General features: G+C 48.4%; 1 protein-coding gene across 1 annotated transcript in view; it reads left to right on the top strand.

Moving 5' to 3' along the window:
* The window catches only part of PIN1 (peptidylprolyl cis/trans isomerase, NIMA-interacting 1), a 16,302-nt gene extending 330 nt beyond the window's left edge, over positions 1-15,972 (top strand). Inside the window, exons 2-4 of the mRNA XM_014940202.1 lie at positions 3,862-4,062; positions 10,334-10,444; positions 15,788-15,972. Of these exons, the coding sequence (XP_014795688.1) occupies positions 3,862-4,062; positions 10,334-10,444; positions 15,788-15,897 (422 nt within the window). The 3' untranslated portion in view covers positions 15,898-15,972. The remainder of the gene's footprint in view (positions 1-3,861; positions 4,063-10,333; positions 10,445-15,787) is intronic.
* The last annotated feature ends 598 nt before the right edge of the window (positions 15,973-16,570 follow it).

Raw genomic sequence — 16,570 nt, 5'->3', positions numbered from 1 at the left:
TTCGGCCTGGGCCCTGGGGGGGTCTGAGGGGCCGTGGAGCGGGGGCCGGGGCCTGAGGGCGGCGGGGTGTGGAGAGGTGGGTTTGGGGCGGGTGTGAAGGCTTAGGGGGTGTCTGTGGGGTGCGTGGCTGTGGGGCAGCCGTCGTGCCCCGGGGGTGGTGGCCTTGGCGGGGGCGGGGGTGAAGGGGCTACCGGGGAGTCGGCCCTGGGGTGTGTGGGGGACGAGGGGGGAAGATGTGGCGGAGCTGAGAGAAACCTCTTTATAAAAGGCCGGGTTAAAAGGCGGCAGGATGCTCTCCTGGAATCGTCACGAAATCACAGAATCCTGGGTTAAAAAGGACCTCAAGGATCATCTGCTCCAGCCTCTCCCGCCAAAAGCACGCTCTAGACAAAACAGACGCTTCTCTCGGGGGGGGTTATTCCGTGTTTTTACCCTCGACGGGGCTGCAGTGGCTCCGGTAGGGAAGTTGTGGGTCAGGACGGTGCTTTCAGCAGGGTTTTGTTACTTGCAGGGAGAGTTTTCTGGGTTTAACGGCTCAAAAGCAGCTCCTAGGAGGGTGTCCTCATCAGCTTGGCTGCTTTGCTGGTTTGTTTGAGGTGGGGACGGTGAGGTAGAGAGAGAAGAGGGGCCTGAGTGAGCCCTTCTTTGGAAGAAATACCATGTTTGAGGGGTTCTGGAGGGAGGGAGCTGGAGGTTGGGATGAACTCGAGCCCTTTGCTACCAGGTTGTGGCTTCCCACCACACAGCTCTGCTGTCCCAGTCCCTCACCTTGGTTTTGCTGGGCTTTTGTCTGGATTCTGGTCCGCTCGTAGCTTCAGCGGAGAGCTTTGGGGTGAACGACTTGCCAGAAGAAAGCCAAATAATCTCACTTGATGCTGTGAATTAGCACTGGAAGGCCTCTGAGCAGCAGAATTACCCAGCTTTAACGCTGAATGTGTCGAGAGGTGACTTCACAGGAGCTTCTCGTGCAGGAAAGCCTTATGTTCTAGCAGAAAAAAAAATATTTTTCAGAAGGAAAGGTCTGTGCAAGGCAGGGATGGGGTCTTTGCTCACAGTAACTCGCCACGTTTGCTGCGGGATGTGCTTGACAGAGAGGCTTTACACTTTCACCCTTGTCCCCCTGTACTGGGCACTGGTGAGGCCTCACCTCGAGTGCTGTGTCCAGTTTTGGGCCCCCTACCATAAAAAAGACATTGAGGTGCTGGAGCAGGTCCAGAGAAGGGCGACAAAGCTGGTGAGGGGTCTGGAGAATAAGTCTGATGAGGAGAGGCTGAGGGAGCTGGGGTTCTTCAGCCTGGAGAAGAGGAGGCTGAGGGGAGACCTTCTTGCTCTCTCCAACTCCCTGAAAGGAGGGTGTAGAGAGATGGGGGTCGGGCTCTTTTCTCAAGTCCCAGGCGACAGGACGAGAGGAAATGGCCTCAAGTTGCCCCAGGGGAGGTTCAGGCTGGATATTAGGAAACATTTTGTCACTGAAAGGGTTCTCAGCCCTTGGAATGGGCTGCCCAGGGAGGTGGTGGAGGCCCCATCCCTGGAGGTGTTCAAAAGAGGGGTTGATGTGGTGCTGGGAGGTCTGGTTTAGTGATGCTGCTCCTTGTTTGTTGTGTGGGTGTCTATTTTTGTCAGTCAGGTTGACGGTTGGACAAAATGATCTTGAAGGTCCCTTCCAACCTAGAAGATTCTGTGAAGTTCTGTGGAATTAGGGCTGGAGTGAAACACAATCTTATCCCCGGGCCAGAAACCCGGCACCTTCTCGGTGGCGTCTGGGTGTTGCCTTGGGGGGTGTTTCTGGTTTCTGACAGTCTCAGTGGGTGTTTTGTCGCCAATCTGTGCGAGGGCGGCGCGTTGGAAAGACAACCAGAGCCTTCTCCTGCTCTGGAGGGGGGGCTGTTGTTTTGACTGAAGGCACTTCCTGACGGAAACACTCGCAGGGAAATTCTGTGGAGTTGGAAAGTCTCGTTTCCCACCTCGTGTGTTTGAGTTGATCGCGTGGATGCGGCCGAGCGCTCCCCAGAAATCCAATCTTCTTTTCCTGTGGGGTCAAGAAGCTGATCCTCAGGGGTCGGGAGCCGATTCTTGGGATCGAGAAGCTCATTCTTGGTGTCAAGAAGCTTGGTCTTGGGTCAGAAAATGGTTCTTGGTGTCAAGAAACTCATTCTCAGCATCAAAAAGCTGTTTCTCGGGGTCGGGAGCTGACTCTCGGGGTTAAGAATTTTGTTCTTGGGGTTGGAAACCAATTCTTGGGGTCAAGAATTTTGTTCTTGAGGTTGAAAACTGGTTCTGGGGGTCAAGGATCTTGTTCTTGGTATCAGAAGCTGATTCTCAGGGTCAAGAAGCTCGTTCTTGTGGTCAGAGTTGATTCTCGGGGTCAAGAAGCTCGTTCTTGGGGTCAGAGCTGATTCTTGGGGTCAGAAACTGGTTCTTGGGGTCAAGAAGCTCATTCTCGGTCGGAAGCTGATTCTCAGGGTCAAGAATGTCGTTCTGGGGGTCAAGAAGCTCGTTCTTGGGGTCTGAAACCAATTCTTCGGGTTGGAAACCAATTCTTGGGGTCAAGAAGCTCATTCTCAGCGTCGGAGCTGATTCTCAGGGTCAAGAAGCTCATTTCTGGGGTCAGAAACCGATTCTTGGGGTCAAGAAGCTCATTCTTGGTCGGAAACTGATTCTCAGGGTCAAGAAGCTCGTTCTTGGGGTCAGAGCTGATTCTCAGGGTCAAGAAGCTCATTTCTGGGGTCAGAAACCGATTCTTGGGGTCAAGAAGCTCATTCTTGGTCGGAAACTGATTCTCAGGGTCAAGAAGCTCGTTCTTGGGGTCAGAGCTGATTCTCAGGGTCAAGAAGCTCATTTCTGGGGTCAGAAACCGATTCTTGGGGTCAAGAAGCTCATTCTTGGTCGGAAACTGATTCTCAGGGTCAAGAAGCTCGTTCTTGGGGTCAGAGCTGATTCTCAGGGTCAAGAAGCTCATTTCTGGGGTCAGAAACCGATTCTTGGGGTCAAGAAGCTCATTCTTGGTCGGAAACTGATTCTCAGGGTCAAGAAGCTCGTTCTTGGGGTCAGAGCTGATTCTCAGGGTCAAGAAGCTCATTTCTGGGGTCAGAAACCGATTCTTGGGGTCAAGAAGCTCATTCTTGGTCGGAAACTGATTCTCAGGGTCAAGAAGCTCGTTCTTGGGGTCAGAGCTGATTCTCAGGGTCAAGAAGCTCATTTCTGGGGTCAGAAACCGATTCTTGGGGTCAAGAAGCTCATTCTTGGTCGGAAACTGATTCTCAGGGTCAAGAAGCTCGTTCTTGGGGTCAGAGCTGATTCTCAGGGTCAAGAAGCTCATTCTTGGTCGGAAGCTGATTCTTAGGGTCAAGAATGTCATTCTTGGTGTCGCAAACTGGTTCTTGGGGTCAAGAAGCTCATTTTTGGGGTTAGAAACTGATTCTCGGGGTCAAGAAGCTCATTCTTGGTCAGAAGGTGACTGTCAGGGTCAAGAATGTCGTTCTTGGAGTCAGAAATTGGTTCTGGGGGTCAAGAAGCTCGTTCTTGGGGTCGGAAGCTGATTCTCAGGGTCAAGAATTTCGTTCTTGGGGTTGGAAACTGATTCTTGGGGTCAAGAAGTTCTTTCTTGGGGTAGGAAACTGATTCTTGGGGTCAAGAAGCTCGTTCTTGGAGTCGGAAGCTGGTTCTGGGGGTCAAGAAGCTCGTTCTTGGGGTCGGAAGCTGGTTCTCAGGGTCAAGAATTTCGTTCTTGGGGTCGGAAACTGATTCTTGGGGTCAAGAAGCTCATTCATGGGGTCAGAAAGCGTGTTCTTGGGGTCAGAAACCTATTTTTGGGGTGTGCCAGGAGGTTTTTTAACGCCAGCCCCCCCTCTGTGTCCTCAGGCCGCGTGTATTACTTCAACCACATCACGAACGCCAGCCAATGGGAACGGCCCAGCGGCAGCGGGAAGAACGGCCAAGGGGAGCCCAGCAAAGTGAGATGTTCACATCTCCTGGTGAAACACAACCAGTCCAGAAGACCCTCGTCGTGGAGGCAGGAAAAGATCACGCGGACCAAAGATGAGGCACTGGAGCTTATAAATGGCAAGTAAACGCAGGAGAAAGAGGGAATATGATGCTGTTAAAGGGGAAAAAAAGTCATTTTAAGACTAGAATTGGACCCCGAGGGGGTTGGTGTGTCCCCAACTTGCTAAAGGAAAGGGGGGGGGTTAAGCCAAGTGGTTTGAACGTGGACTTTTGTGTGGCCTCGGCCACTCAGAGAAACAATTTTGCTGTATAATTAAATGACACAAAGATAGGTCCCAGCCCATTTGTTTTGTTTTGTTTTGTTTTTTTTTTATAACGTTATTTCAGAGGTTTGTTTGTATTTTCTTTGTCAATGTGTACTCTTCTATTAAAAATAAAACGATTTGACGCTAAAACCAATGTTCTTTAAACATTTCTTTTTGGTTAACGTCACGAGTTTAGAGTCAGTTCTAATTAACCTCTGCTTGAAATGAAGTTGTTTGTAGGAGGGAATCGACCTCGCCAGGAGGCTGGATGGGATGACCTGATCTGCTGGGGTTTTTCCCCAAATATTCTGGTTTGTGATGTGGTCTCGGAGCCAGGGCGCCACGTGTTTATCCTGAGAGATGGTGTTAATCTTTGCAGTCTGGATGTTTTTCTTTTCCTTGCAGCTCTAGCAATAGAATTGAAGCAAGTTTGGCTTTTCCTGCTGTTTTTTTACCTCTTAGAAGGGTGGGGGTGGGTTTAAATCAATCCCGTTGATTAATTGGTGAAAATGAGACCGGGCTCTTTAATGGGCAGCTCTGTCTTTTCTGGGAGTGAGGTTGTATTGAGCCTGTCTTATCTTTTATGGCTTCAGCAAGGAAGGAGGGAAGATCAGGAGGGGATTTTTGGCTCCTGCCTCCATCCCACCCAAGAAGAAATTTAAGGATTTTCTTAATTTAAAAGCCCTGGGAGGGGAAATGATCTTTGCTGAGTGACTTGAAGCACAGAAGTGGTGACCAGCAGGTGGTATCTGCTCACTGCAGTTTGGAAGGGGAGGTTAAAGGAACTGGCAAGGACTGGAATTTTCTTTGGGAATTGTCTCCTTGGGGTTGGGGTGTCACCAGGGGAGGGTGACAACACAGGATGGCATGGAAATCTGTGCCCAGGGAGCTGGGACTGCCATAAAGAGAAATAGATTGAGATATTTCAGCCCAGCTGCAAATTCTCTCTCTCTGTCTGTCTCTCTTATTTATTTTTTTTAAGGAACTGGCAAGGACTGGAATTTTCTTTGGGAATTGTCTCCTTGGGGTTGGGGTGTCACCAGGGGAGGGTGACAACACAGGATGGCATGGAAATCTGTGCCCAGGGAGCTGGGACTGCCATAAAGAGAAATAGATTGAGATATTTCAGCCCAGCTGCAAATTCTCTCTCTCTTTCTGCCTCTCTTATTTATTTTTTTTAAAGAATAAAACTGTTTTAGACCCATCTCTTGGGACTATGTTTGTGGGAGGTGAAATGATGCCCGATTCTGGGGGGTTTTAAGGAGCCCTTGGTGAACTGGGATCTTTGGGAGAGGATTTTAGAAGGGGAAAGTTGGCTCGTTATCTCTAAAAAGGTATTTCAGGAGCTTTTTGTCCAGATGGACTTTTTGAACCATAAATATTCCGTGAACTGGTTGCCTTTAGAAGCCTGAAGAATGTTCTTTAGACTCAACAATTGTCCTTTTTTCCTTTGTTTGGGTGTTTTTCTTTGCGAAGCCGCGGTTCTTTGGCGCCTGGTAAAGGGAGGGAAAGAAACAGCTTGAACTTTCCTCGGCTGGAAAGAAGGAAATTAACCTTGAGAGCCTCAGAGCCTTCTCTCTATCGAATATTTCCCATTTCATAATCTCTCTGGGGTGGCTGAAGGGGAAAAAGTCGTGATTAAAACTCACTTCATGCCCATCCCCACCTTGTCTTCATGGTCGAGGCCGTTAGGGAATTCATTCCTGTGAAGGGAATAAAAAAAACCCCCACCCCAACCACCTTTTCATCCCAAATAAATGCTGTTCCTGGGAAGGTTGCAGAGAATATAACTTTTTTCTTCATTATTTTATGGTGGCTTCTTGAAAAAGTTTGTAAATTCCCTTTTTAGAACAGCTGAGACTTGGTGGGAGGAGGCTGGGCTGAGCTCCGCTCTGGCTCCTGACAATTAGGCACTAATGAACTTCTCTGTGTGGATGTAGGGTACCCTGGCGAGTGGAATTTTAGGGTGGAATTGTCCAAATTTGAGGAGAAATTTGCCCGCCCCGGTGCCACCCCTTCTGTTTTGGTTGGAAATTGTTTCCTGAGAGCTCTTCCTCCGAACCCCGCTCGCCTCTTAATGCTTTATGCAAGAAAAAAACGAGAAATAAATTTGATTTAGGGAGTTTTTTGTCCCCAGAGGAGAGGGGCTGATGCTAAAGATGAATATTTTGGGGTAGGTGAACTCGACTGATGTCAAATATCCCGTTTGATGGCTTTTTCCCCACTAATAAGGGAGGAGAATCGGGGGCGTGGAAGGGACACAGGGAGGATTCAATGGAGGTGAGCTCTCCCAAGGTGCTCTGGCAGGATTTACCTCACCAGGTGCTTTTCTGATGGGTGATAACATCACAGGGAACATGGGACTAAAAGGAAATTTCAGATTTGAGCCTGATTCTGAATTAAAGTTACCAAAACCTCTTAGTTCCCTCCACAGGTTTTCTCAGGCACCGGTTAAGAGGCAGCAAAGGTTATTTCCGACCATCTCTCTACATGTAGAAACCCCATTTCCAGCTAAATACCACTTACGATCAGTTTCCACCCCTTGTTTCTTGCATGAGAGTTGTTTAATTACTTAATTAAATTGAATTCCTTCCTGCTGTTGACCTCTGGGTGGATTTTGAGAGCCCTCCTCTTTCCCAGCCTGTTTTTTTCACCGTGGAGCCGACCGAAGCTTTTAGTTTCTGGTAATGTAGGTCATCCCTTCTGCTCTTTCTGCTCTTCGCCCTCCTTTGCACTTCAGTTTTGATTAATTTTTTTTCCCCCAGCGTGGGTTCATGGTGGTGTGGAATATCCCAGAGCCTCTCTCAGCCCTCCTTCTCCGGCGGCATTTACCGCTGCCCTTCTCTGCTGCGACTTTGCTGCCATGATTCTCCTTTTTTAAAATCATTCTGCCTCTTTTTTGGGTGGGAATTCCACATTTACATCCTCCTCCTTCCGTTGGAGCTCTGCGTACAGCAGATATATATTTATTTTTTTGGGTTGTGTTTGTAAATTGGATCCCCTTGGACCTTCAGGTCACGTTTAATATTCAGATCCTCCCGCTGATGGTGTTTCCCCGTTATTTTCATGCTTCGTTAGTGTCCCCCTTGCTTCTTTTTTCTGGAATCAGCTGGGATTCATCCCAAACTTCACTCCCTAAAAGCTTCTCTTCTCCAATCCAGCACGATCCATCGCTGTTCTTCATCTCCCTCTTTTTGCACTAATCTCCCATTGCTGGATTTCACTTAAACCCCGAGATTTTTTTTTCCGAGGGAGATCATTAAAGCCCTGACGGTACCTAATCTGCCTAATTAGTTCGAAATGGCTGAGATCATCTGGGGAAAGGGCTCATTAATCCCGTTTTGCACGAGGTGCAGGTGCCTCGAGGTGCTTTGAAACAACCACCTCAGCTTTTTTTTAAAAAAAAAAAGCCTTAGGCTTTATCCAGGAAAACCCTCATCGAGTCGACAGGCAGATTTTGCTCTCGGACAGGTCACCAGCAGAAAATTAGGAGGTTTGAACAACTAAATTTGATTTTTATGTGTGGTTGAGTGCTTTGCTCTGTGCTCAGGAAACTCTCTCCCCCTCGGAACCCGCTTGTGTGAGCGGGGCAAGGTGGTTTCAGATCTAAATGTAAATTCTCCGAGCCTTAATTTGGATGCTTTATTACTTTAACAGCAGTAGATAATCTTCAAGCTGGGATTCCCCACGCTCCCGGGGGTGCTGTGTGATGGCTCCTTGCTGGGGATTGGCACCTCTATACAATTTTCTACGTATTTATAGTGGTGCAAATCTGCCTTTTTTAGGATAAACTCTGTTTTCTCAGCGAGTGGCTGCTTATCCCCAAGCAGCTTAGTTTAATAGGATGAACCAGCATCAGTTTCTTTCCTGGACCACGAACGCTGTGAACTGTCTCCCACCCAGATAAATAATCCTTTTTTTTTTCTCTATTTTTTTTTTTTTCCCTTTTTAATGCAGGATAAATAGCTGTTGCCTTAAGTTTTGGAGAGTTTCAGACTTTGGTGGTGACTTTTTCTCCACCCACAGGGAGGATAAATGGGAATAATCTCCCTTCGGTGACAAGTGCGGGCGTTAAAGCAGGAATTGAGATCACTTTTTGGGGCTTTTGAATTATATTCAGGACACCTATTTAAAAAAAAAGATTCTAAACCAAGAGTTAATCAGTCTCCTATTCCTGTTTTTTTTTAAATAACCCATTCTCCTGGCCTGTCCAGCTGGAAAAGTCCTGAACACCTTGTGAATTTAAAAAATTTACATTAGTGGCAGCTCATTGAAAGAGGTGGTTGAATTGGGGAGGAAAAGTGGGGGCTGGAGGGAAGGAGACTAATCTAAAGATTTAAAATCCCATCGTTTTTGGTCTTGTTAGTGTTAAACTGCAATAAAAGGCTTCATTCAGAAATTAATAATTTACTTTTTCATCGCTGCTGGAAACCTCAGCTCCTCCATTCTCTCATTAAGGAATATTTTCTCACCTACCCCCAGCCCTCACAGATATTTCCTCAGGTGGATACAAATATAGAGCATTAAAAAGAGCTGGAAAATCCTTATTTCTTCATCCTTTTGTGTCAGAAACTGACCCTCTTCCTTTTTTTGGGAGCATCCCTCTAAATAATAAAGCCTGACTCTTGAATGAATGCCCGGTCCTTTTCCAGGTGGGGCTCATCCACTGTTTGGGGCTGGAATAAACCATTCTCAGCCCAATTTTATGTATTATTTTTAGAGGGTTTTTTTTTCTAGCAAAGCTCAGCCTCTCGGGAGTTTGGTTGTTGAAACCAGCAGATTTAATACCTTCGAGGGGAGGGGAACGACGTTTTTTTCCTCGCGGTTTCTCTGTTAAAGAAAATCAGGATTTTAAAGAAAATCAGGGGACTTCTAAAGTGGAAGAAGTTCAGGTCTTGATGGTTCTATCAAAAGCTGATGGGGGAGGTTCCTGGAAAGATTTCAAAATTATTTTTCAAAACCATAATTCAAGTGAGAAGTAAGTTTAGCTGGATTTTGGGCTCGCTTTGGGCTGGGAGCCAGAGCATCGATTTGGGGGTTGCTTTTCAGGTTGGATTCCTCTGGGAGATGCTCCTTTGCTACAAATCCGTGGATGAAGGACATTTTTTGTGATGAAATTTCGTTTTAATTCCTCATTTTGGGGCCAAAGTGGGGAAGACAAACCCCTCTGGCTGGATCAGGCTGCGCTGGGAAGGTGGAGCCGGACCCACAGCAGATATTTACCAGTTTGCAGGCTTCAAACCAGTTAAACCACCATCCTCATGCAGAAAACTCCCTTGAAACTGGTATTAAATTGGGTTTTGATGGGGAGTTTGAAGTGGGAGCGACAACTTGGGATTTGGAGTGGCATTAAAAGGACTTCTTTTAATGAAGTCTCTGCAATTAGTGGCTCCGTGATCACGTTATCAAGCTGTTGACCGGAAAATGTGATTTATCTCTTGGGTTTTTCTTGGTACAAGCTGGGAGAACTGGGATTCCACTGGTCCGGAAAGGTTCAGAGCTCTCAGAAGAGCGAGGCAGAGCGTTGGGTTGAGATGAGGAATAGTTTTTAACTGACCTTTTAAAAAGCTGTCTTGACAAATAATTCACTCCTCGAGGATTCTTCGTGCTCGTTCTTCTGCCGAGGTGAGCCCTTCCCAAATCAAAAGCTCATCTATTTTGAAGCCCACTAATAAATCCCTGTGTTTCAGTGGGTGGAATCACCTTTTTTTTTTTTTTCTTTTTTTTTATTTAATAGAAGCTTAAATAGAAATGGGCCACGGCGCGAGGATGGAAATGTGGCTGGAAAAAAAAAAAAACACACATCAGAAACAAGTGCTTTTTGGGGTGTTATAAAAGTTTAATTCTGAGTTCCTTCAGGAGGATTGAAAACCTTTTTATTTGTGATTTGTGCCCTTCTTGCTGCGGGGATGTAAAGTTTAAGGTGGGGGGGGTTGGTGGGTTTTGATTGAAAGCCTTTTTATTTGTGATTTGTGCCCTTCTTGCTGCGGGAATGTAAAGTTTAAGGTGGGGGGGGGGTTGGTGGCTTTTTGGGCTTCTTTTTTTTTCCCCTCTCCTGATGGAATTATTCCCTGTATTTCCAGGCTACATCCAGAAGATAAAATCAGGAGAAGAGGATTTTGAATCCCTGGCTTCCCAGTTCAGCGACTGCAGCTCGGCCAAAGCGGGAGGCGATTTGGGAGCGTTTGGGAGAGGTGAGAGCTCGTCCTTCCAGGGGTGATGCTGATTTTTGGGCTTTAATTTTGGGTTTTAAGTCAAGGTAGACTTCAGCAAGGTTTTTGACACCATCTCCCACAGCATCCTCGTAGGTGAACTTAGGAAGGGTGAGTCGGATGAATGGACAGTGGGATGGATTGAAAAGTGGCTGAAAGACAGAGCTCAGAGGGTTGTGATTAGTGGCACGGAGTCCAGTTGGAGGTCCGTGACCAGTGGTGGTCCCCAGGGGTCAGGACTGGGTCCAGTCCTCATCAATATCTTCATCGATGAGCTGGGTGAAGGGATGGAGTTGGACCCTTGGCACCTTTGCTGGTGACACCAAACTGGGACAAGCAGGTGACACAGCAGAGGCTGGGCCACCATCCGGTGAGACCTGGAGAGTTGGGCAGAGAGGAACCTGATGAAGTTCCACCAAGGGCAAGTGTAGGGTCCTGCCCCTGGGGAGGAATAACCCCCTGCCCCAGGACAGGTTGGGGGTGACCTGCTGGAGAGCAGCTCTGAGGAGAAAGACCTGGGAGTCCTGGTGGACAATAGGGTGACCATAAGCCAACAATGTGCCCTTGGGGCCAAGAAGGTCAATGGCATCCTGGGGGGCATCAGGAAAAGTGTGGAGAACCTGGAGGGAGGTCATCCTCCCACTCTGCTCTGCCCTGGAGAGGCCCCATCTGGAGCACTGGGACCAGTTGTGGGCTCCCCAGTTCCAGAAGGACAGGGAACTGCTGGAGAGGGTCCAGCAAAGGGCTACGAAGATGATGAAGGGCTGGAGCATCTCTCTGCTGAGGAAAGGCTGAGGGACTTGGGGCTTTTGAGTCTGGAGAAGAGAAGACAGAGGGGGGAATCTCCTGGCTGGTGGGTGTCAGGAGGATGGGGCCAGGCTTTTTCCAGTGGTGCCCAGTGACAGGACAAGAGGAAATGGGCACAAACTGGGACATGAGAAGTTCCATCTCAACACGAGGAGGAACTTCTTGACTTTGAGGGTGGCAGAGACCTGGGAGAGGCTGCCCAGAGAGGTGAGGGGGTCTCCATCTCTGGAGACATTCCAACCCCCCTGGATGGGACCCTGTGGGACCTGCTCTTGGTGGACCTGGTTTGGAAGGGGATTGGAGGAGACGATCTCCAGAAGGTCCCTTCCAACCTTTATCATTCTGTGAAGACAAAAATGGATTTATCTGCCGGGCCTCCTGCTGTGCAGGAAATGTACTTTGATGCCTGGAAGTTAAACCAATTAGTAAATGCAACCATAATATTCTTCTAGGCAGAAAAGGCGATGTTGTGCAAACACCCTTCATGAAATTGACTTTTTTTCCCTCTGGAAAAGGATTTTTATCCAGCCCCACCGAGTGGAAATGCGGTGGCAGAGCATAATGAGGCATGAATAAGGGAGAAGTGGATGAGTCTCGTTAACGACCCCCCACATAAACACGTTTTAATCTTCAATGAGAAAGCGATTAGCAAATTGGGGGGGGGAAATGAGAAGAATTCACAGCCCGGCCAAATAATTGAGAGATTTTTGTGAGGGGATTATCGATGGGAGGGACACCCAAAAGCTGGTGGATGCTTCCTCCTTAATGAGATTTGCTGGTGTGGGAGGAAAACCTTTGGGATGGGTAAGAGTAAAACATTAAAAGCCTCCTTTGCTTTGTCTTAACGAGGCTTCTTGCAGTGATTTCCACTAGGAGGGAAATAGAAGGTGATGATGTCCTGAGTACAGCTAGGAAATTCAAAGAAAACACCAAAACCTTGTTAGAGCGAGGGTGTCCACGTGTGTTGTGCTTGAAGAAGGTCAGGAAAAGCTTCTTGTTGAGGACAGAGAGTTTTTCAGGAGGTTTTTGCACAGCTGCCTCGCCGGGCCAGGTTTGGGATGTCCCCAGGTTATGGTTTGAGACCCCCCCCCAACGATTTATTGTCATCCCACAATGATTTCTTGTCATTTAGACCATTATTCCATCAGCCAATGACCCTTCCCCACCCAGGAAGGGGAACTGGAGAACAGGAAGGAAACCCCAGGATTGAAATAGAAATAGATTTAATAGGACAAGAGGAAATAATTAAGAGTAGAGGACCAATATTGATGCTGATACTGATATAAAATAGAGGAGGATTATCCTCAGCCCAATTTCTCAGGGTGCTCCCAGCAAAGGTGGGACCTGCGGCTTCCAGAGGAAGGGAAGGGCTCAGGGCTCTGGCACCAGGGCAAAGAGTTCTCAGGAAGGCAGGAAAAACTCAGCAAACTTCCTAAATTTATATAGAATGTGATGTTTGTGGTATGAAATAACCCTGGTGGCAGCTTGGGACGAGTGTCCGGGTCTCGCTCCTCCTCGTCCCCACCCCCAGGGAGCTCAAAAACACCAAGACCTTGAATCCCACACCCCAGAGCTGGTGATAAAGTAAATATTTTCACCGATTTCAGCCACTAGAGTCTTCAAAAGTGGAGTTTTCCCAAGGTTTAGGAGAGAAATTAGCCCTGTTTTGCCCAAACCAGGATACCTGGGAGTATTTAAAATGCTATTGGGCTGGCAGAAGGGGCTCCGAGTCACTCGTTCAGCCCCTGCTTCAGCAGGTGAAACTCTATTTTAAGTATAGTTTGAGTATTTATTCCCCCCACCAAAATACTAATTTTAATCACTGCTCCTTTTTAGGGTGCAGTTCAGCAACAGTTGCTTCCTCAACTAGATCCTTTCGGGGCTAAACAGTGATATTTTATTGTGTCTAACAACACATTTATCCTGAGGTGCTGCATCTGCTGCTTTGGCTTCGGTGGCAATTGAAACGTGGGGTCGTTTTGATACGGAAAGAGCTTGATTTCTTATATTTATATTTTTTTTTCTGCCTGCACCAAAACATAAAGAAATGTCACAAGAAGCAGTTTCCACTAGATGGCATTGGAACCGTGCGGTGGCCCAAGGCCTGCTCTCCCTCCATCCCCCTCTCTGCCTCCTCTGCTGGTTTTTTTACTGGGCTGAAAATGTAATTTGGTAGAACCGGGGGCGGCGGTTACTGGGGAGGTGAAGTTATTGAAACATTTCCATTTGTCTTCCCCCAAAGCCTTCCAATAAGTCATGTCTCTGTGCTCTGCTGGAGCAGGGAGACCGATAACCTCATCTGAAGGGAAGATTTCAGGTCCTAGTGGAAAATAACCCCCCAAAAAATTCAGGTTTTGAGGCTGACAGTGAATGGCACTGGTTTTATACCCGGAGCTCGTCAACCAGAGAGTCTGCTTCAAGCTTTTAATCTCGATTTTTAGCCATTAATCTAAATGCTGAGAGGAGAGAAGAGAAACTCTGGAAAGCTGGCTGCATCGGGTCGCTTCAGTAATAAACCCCTTTTTTTTGGAAGGAGAAAATAACCAATTGAAGCTATTATTAATCCCAAAAGGGGGGGAATCGAGCGTCTTTTGTGGCATCTTAACTGCCCTGGTGGAGAAAGGGGTAGGGAGGGATGGGGGTCCTGAAGGAAAACATCAGTTCTGGAGATGCTGCTGGGTGAGATGTGGTCTTGGAAGGGGTCAGAAAGGTTTAATTTGCAAAAAAGATGAATAGATGGCTGTGATATTTGCTGATGATCCAGCTCTGGGGCTGCCCAGGAGCTTTCTGCAGCCCCCCCACCTCGAAGATGCTGTGGAATCCAGAGCTGCAGCTCAGCTTGGAAACCAGGAACATAAACTTCCAGGAGATTTCCTTGGGTTTTTTTGGTGAGACAATGGTCTGGGCATCGCCTGGGGCACCTCCAGCCAAGCTTTGAGCAGAGAGAAAAGGTTGCTTCTGTGCCTGGGGGACAGTCACCTTCCCCCTGGCACTTTGTCCTTCTGCTGAAGCTTTTTTTTCTCCCCTCCCAGTGAGACTTTGACCTGTTGGTACCAGTAAAAAACCTCATTATTTCGGCTGAGGGGGGGCAGTTTTCCCTGCTCTAACTTTTATCACAGGAAACTGGGCAAAAATTCCATCTCCCCCCTCTATCAGGCTGGTGTCTCTGCTCTTGGTTTGAATTATTCTGGGTGTTATTTTGCTGTTTTATTCCTTTATTCCCCCCTGCAGAGCTGCGATAGTTGTGCTCCTGAATCCCCACGTGGGGTCCTTGGGGCCCCCCCTGCCTTTCCCTGAGCCTGGAATTCTAAAACTCCTGGAAAAAGTCAGCGAATTTGACTTTTTAAGGAGAGAGGAGCCTTAAGAGCAAGTCTTATCTAGGTCATGACATTCCCCACGTGTGCCTGGTAAATTATTTAGTGTGGGCTGTAACACACACCACATCCACACACCCCCCCCGGGTACCTGGAGGGCACAGGAGAGTGGAAGAGGAACATCCCCTTGTGCCAGTGAGTCTGCAGAACAGATTTCTTCTGCCTTTAGGATTAGGGAATCCTGGAATGCTATGGGGTTGGAAGGGATCTCTGGAGATCATCTCCTCCAACCCCCTTCCAAACCAGGTCCCACAGGGTCCCATCCAGGGGGGTTTGGATGTCTCCAGAGATGGAGACTCCCCCACCTCTCTGGGCAGCCTCTTCCAGGGCTCTGCCACCCTCAAAGTCAAGAAGTTCCTCCTCATGTTGAGATGGAACTTCTCATGTCCCAGTTTGTGCCTGTGACCTTCTCCACCAGTTCCCTGTCCTTCTGGAACTGGGGAGCCCACAACTGGTCCCAGTGCTCCAGATGGGGCCTCCCCAGGGCAGAGTAGAGCAGGAATCAGCCTTTCCTCAGCAGAGAGATGCTCCACCCTTCATCATCTTCGAAGCCCTTTGCTGGACCTTCTCCACCAGTTCCCTGTCCTTCTGGAACTGGGGAGCCCACAACTGGTCCCAGTGCTCCAGATGGGGCCTCCCCAGGGCAGAGTAGAGCAGGAAGATGACCTCCCTCCAGGTTCTCCACACTTTTCCTGATGCCCTCCCAGGATGCCGTTGACCTTCTTGTCCACCAGGGCCCGTTGGTGGCTCGTGGGCATCCTCTTGTCCCCTAGGACTCCCAAGTCTTTCTCCTCAGATCTGCTCCCCAGCAGGTCACCTCCAACCTGTCCTGGGGCAGGGGGTTATTCCCCCCCAGGGGCAGGAACCTCCACTTGCCCTTGGTGGAACTTCATCAGGTTCCTCTCTGCCCAACTCTCCTCTCTTGCCGTCTGGAAGATCTAAACAACCACCTCCCTGTTTAGAAAAGAAATCATCTGTGTTCCTGCAGGTGTGAATTGAGTTGTTCTGGGAGCAGATGAAAACAAACACACCCCTCCCCACGAGTTATTAATTGGGGACTTTGTTGTTTTGCCTGGAAGCTGTCCTTCGTTTGAGATCCTCCTTCCTTAATTGAACTTCTCCTCCGGTGTCTGCTCTTCCCCAGGTCAGATGCAGAAACCTTTTGAAGACGCCTCGTTCGCGCTGAGGGCCGGGGAGATGAGCGGACCAGTTTTCACAGATTCAGGGATCCACATCATCCTACGCACGGAGTGAAGTGCCTTTGGTGACACACACACAAAGGAAAGGGCGAGGGGAAGAAAGGAAAAAATCAACCAACCAACAACCAACCAACCAACCAACCGACCGAGAACAACCTACTCCGACCCCGCACTCTCCCAAATGAACTTCATATCCAGTTTCAGAGTAAAAAAAACCAACCAACCAAACAAAAAAGCTCATTTCATAATCTCAATACCTTCCCTGGCACCTCACGGGATGTTTTTCACCTGCATGGTTTAGCCGAGGCTGAGAAAGGCACCGAAACAAGGCGGTAGCATCTTTCCTAAGCAGAGAGAAATGTTCAAAAAGCCACGTTTTTGGCATGAGTTGCATTTGACGTGTCTCCCGGGCCGAGGAATTGGCCACGCTCGAGGTCCCACCTCCGTCCTTCCCCTCTGTGTGTGTGTGTGTGTGTGTGTGTGTGTGTTTTTCCCCTCCCCAAACCTTCCTTGGCTCTAGAGGCAGAGTATTTATTACGACGAGGTGGGAACTGCGGTGCTACGAGGGAACTGACCCCCCCCCCTACACACCCCCAACCCCCTTCTGCATGATCTTTCCGACGCCTTTTTAACTCCACAGCCCCCTCCCTTGGGTTGTGGAACTGATTTATCAAAGCCATTCGTTAATTAATAGCGGAGATAACGAAGGAGCCAGCTTAGCATGGGGC

The sequence above is a fragment of the Calidris pugnax genome, unplaced genomic scaffold (assembly GCF_001431845.1).
Source record: "Calidris pugnax isolate Ruff unplaced genomic scaffold, ASM143184v1 scaffold100, whole genome shotgun sequence".
Lineage (NCBI taxonomy): Eukaryota > Metazoa > Chordata > Aves > Charadriiformes > Scolopacidae > Calidris > Calidris pugnax.
The sequence above is the reverse complement of the archived record's forward strand: the minus strand, read 5'-3'. Positions and strand labels throughout refer to the sequence as shown.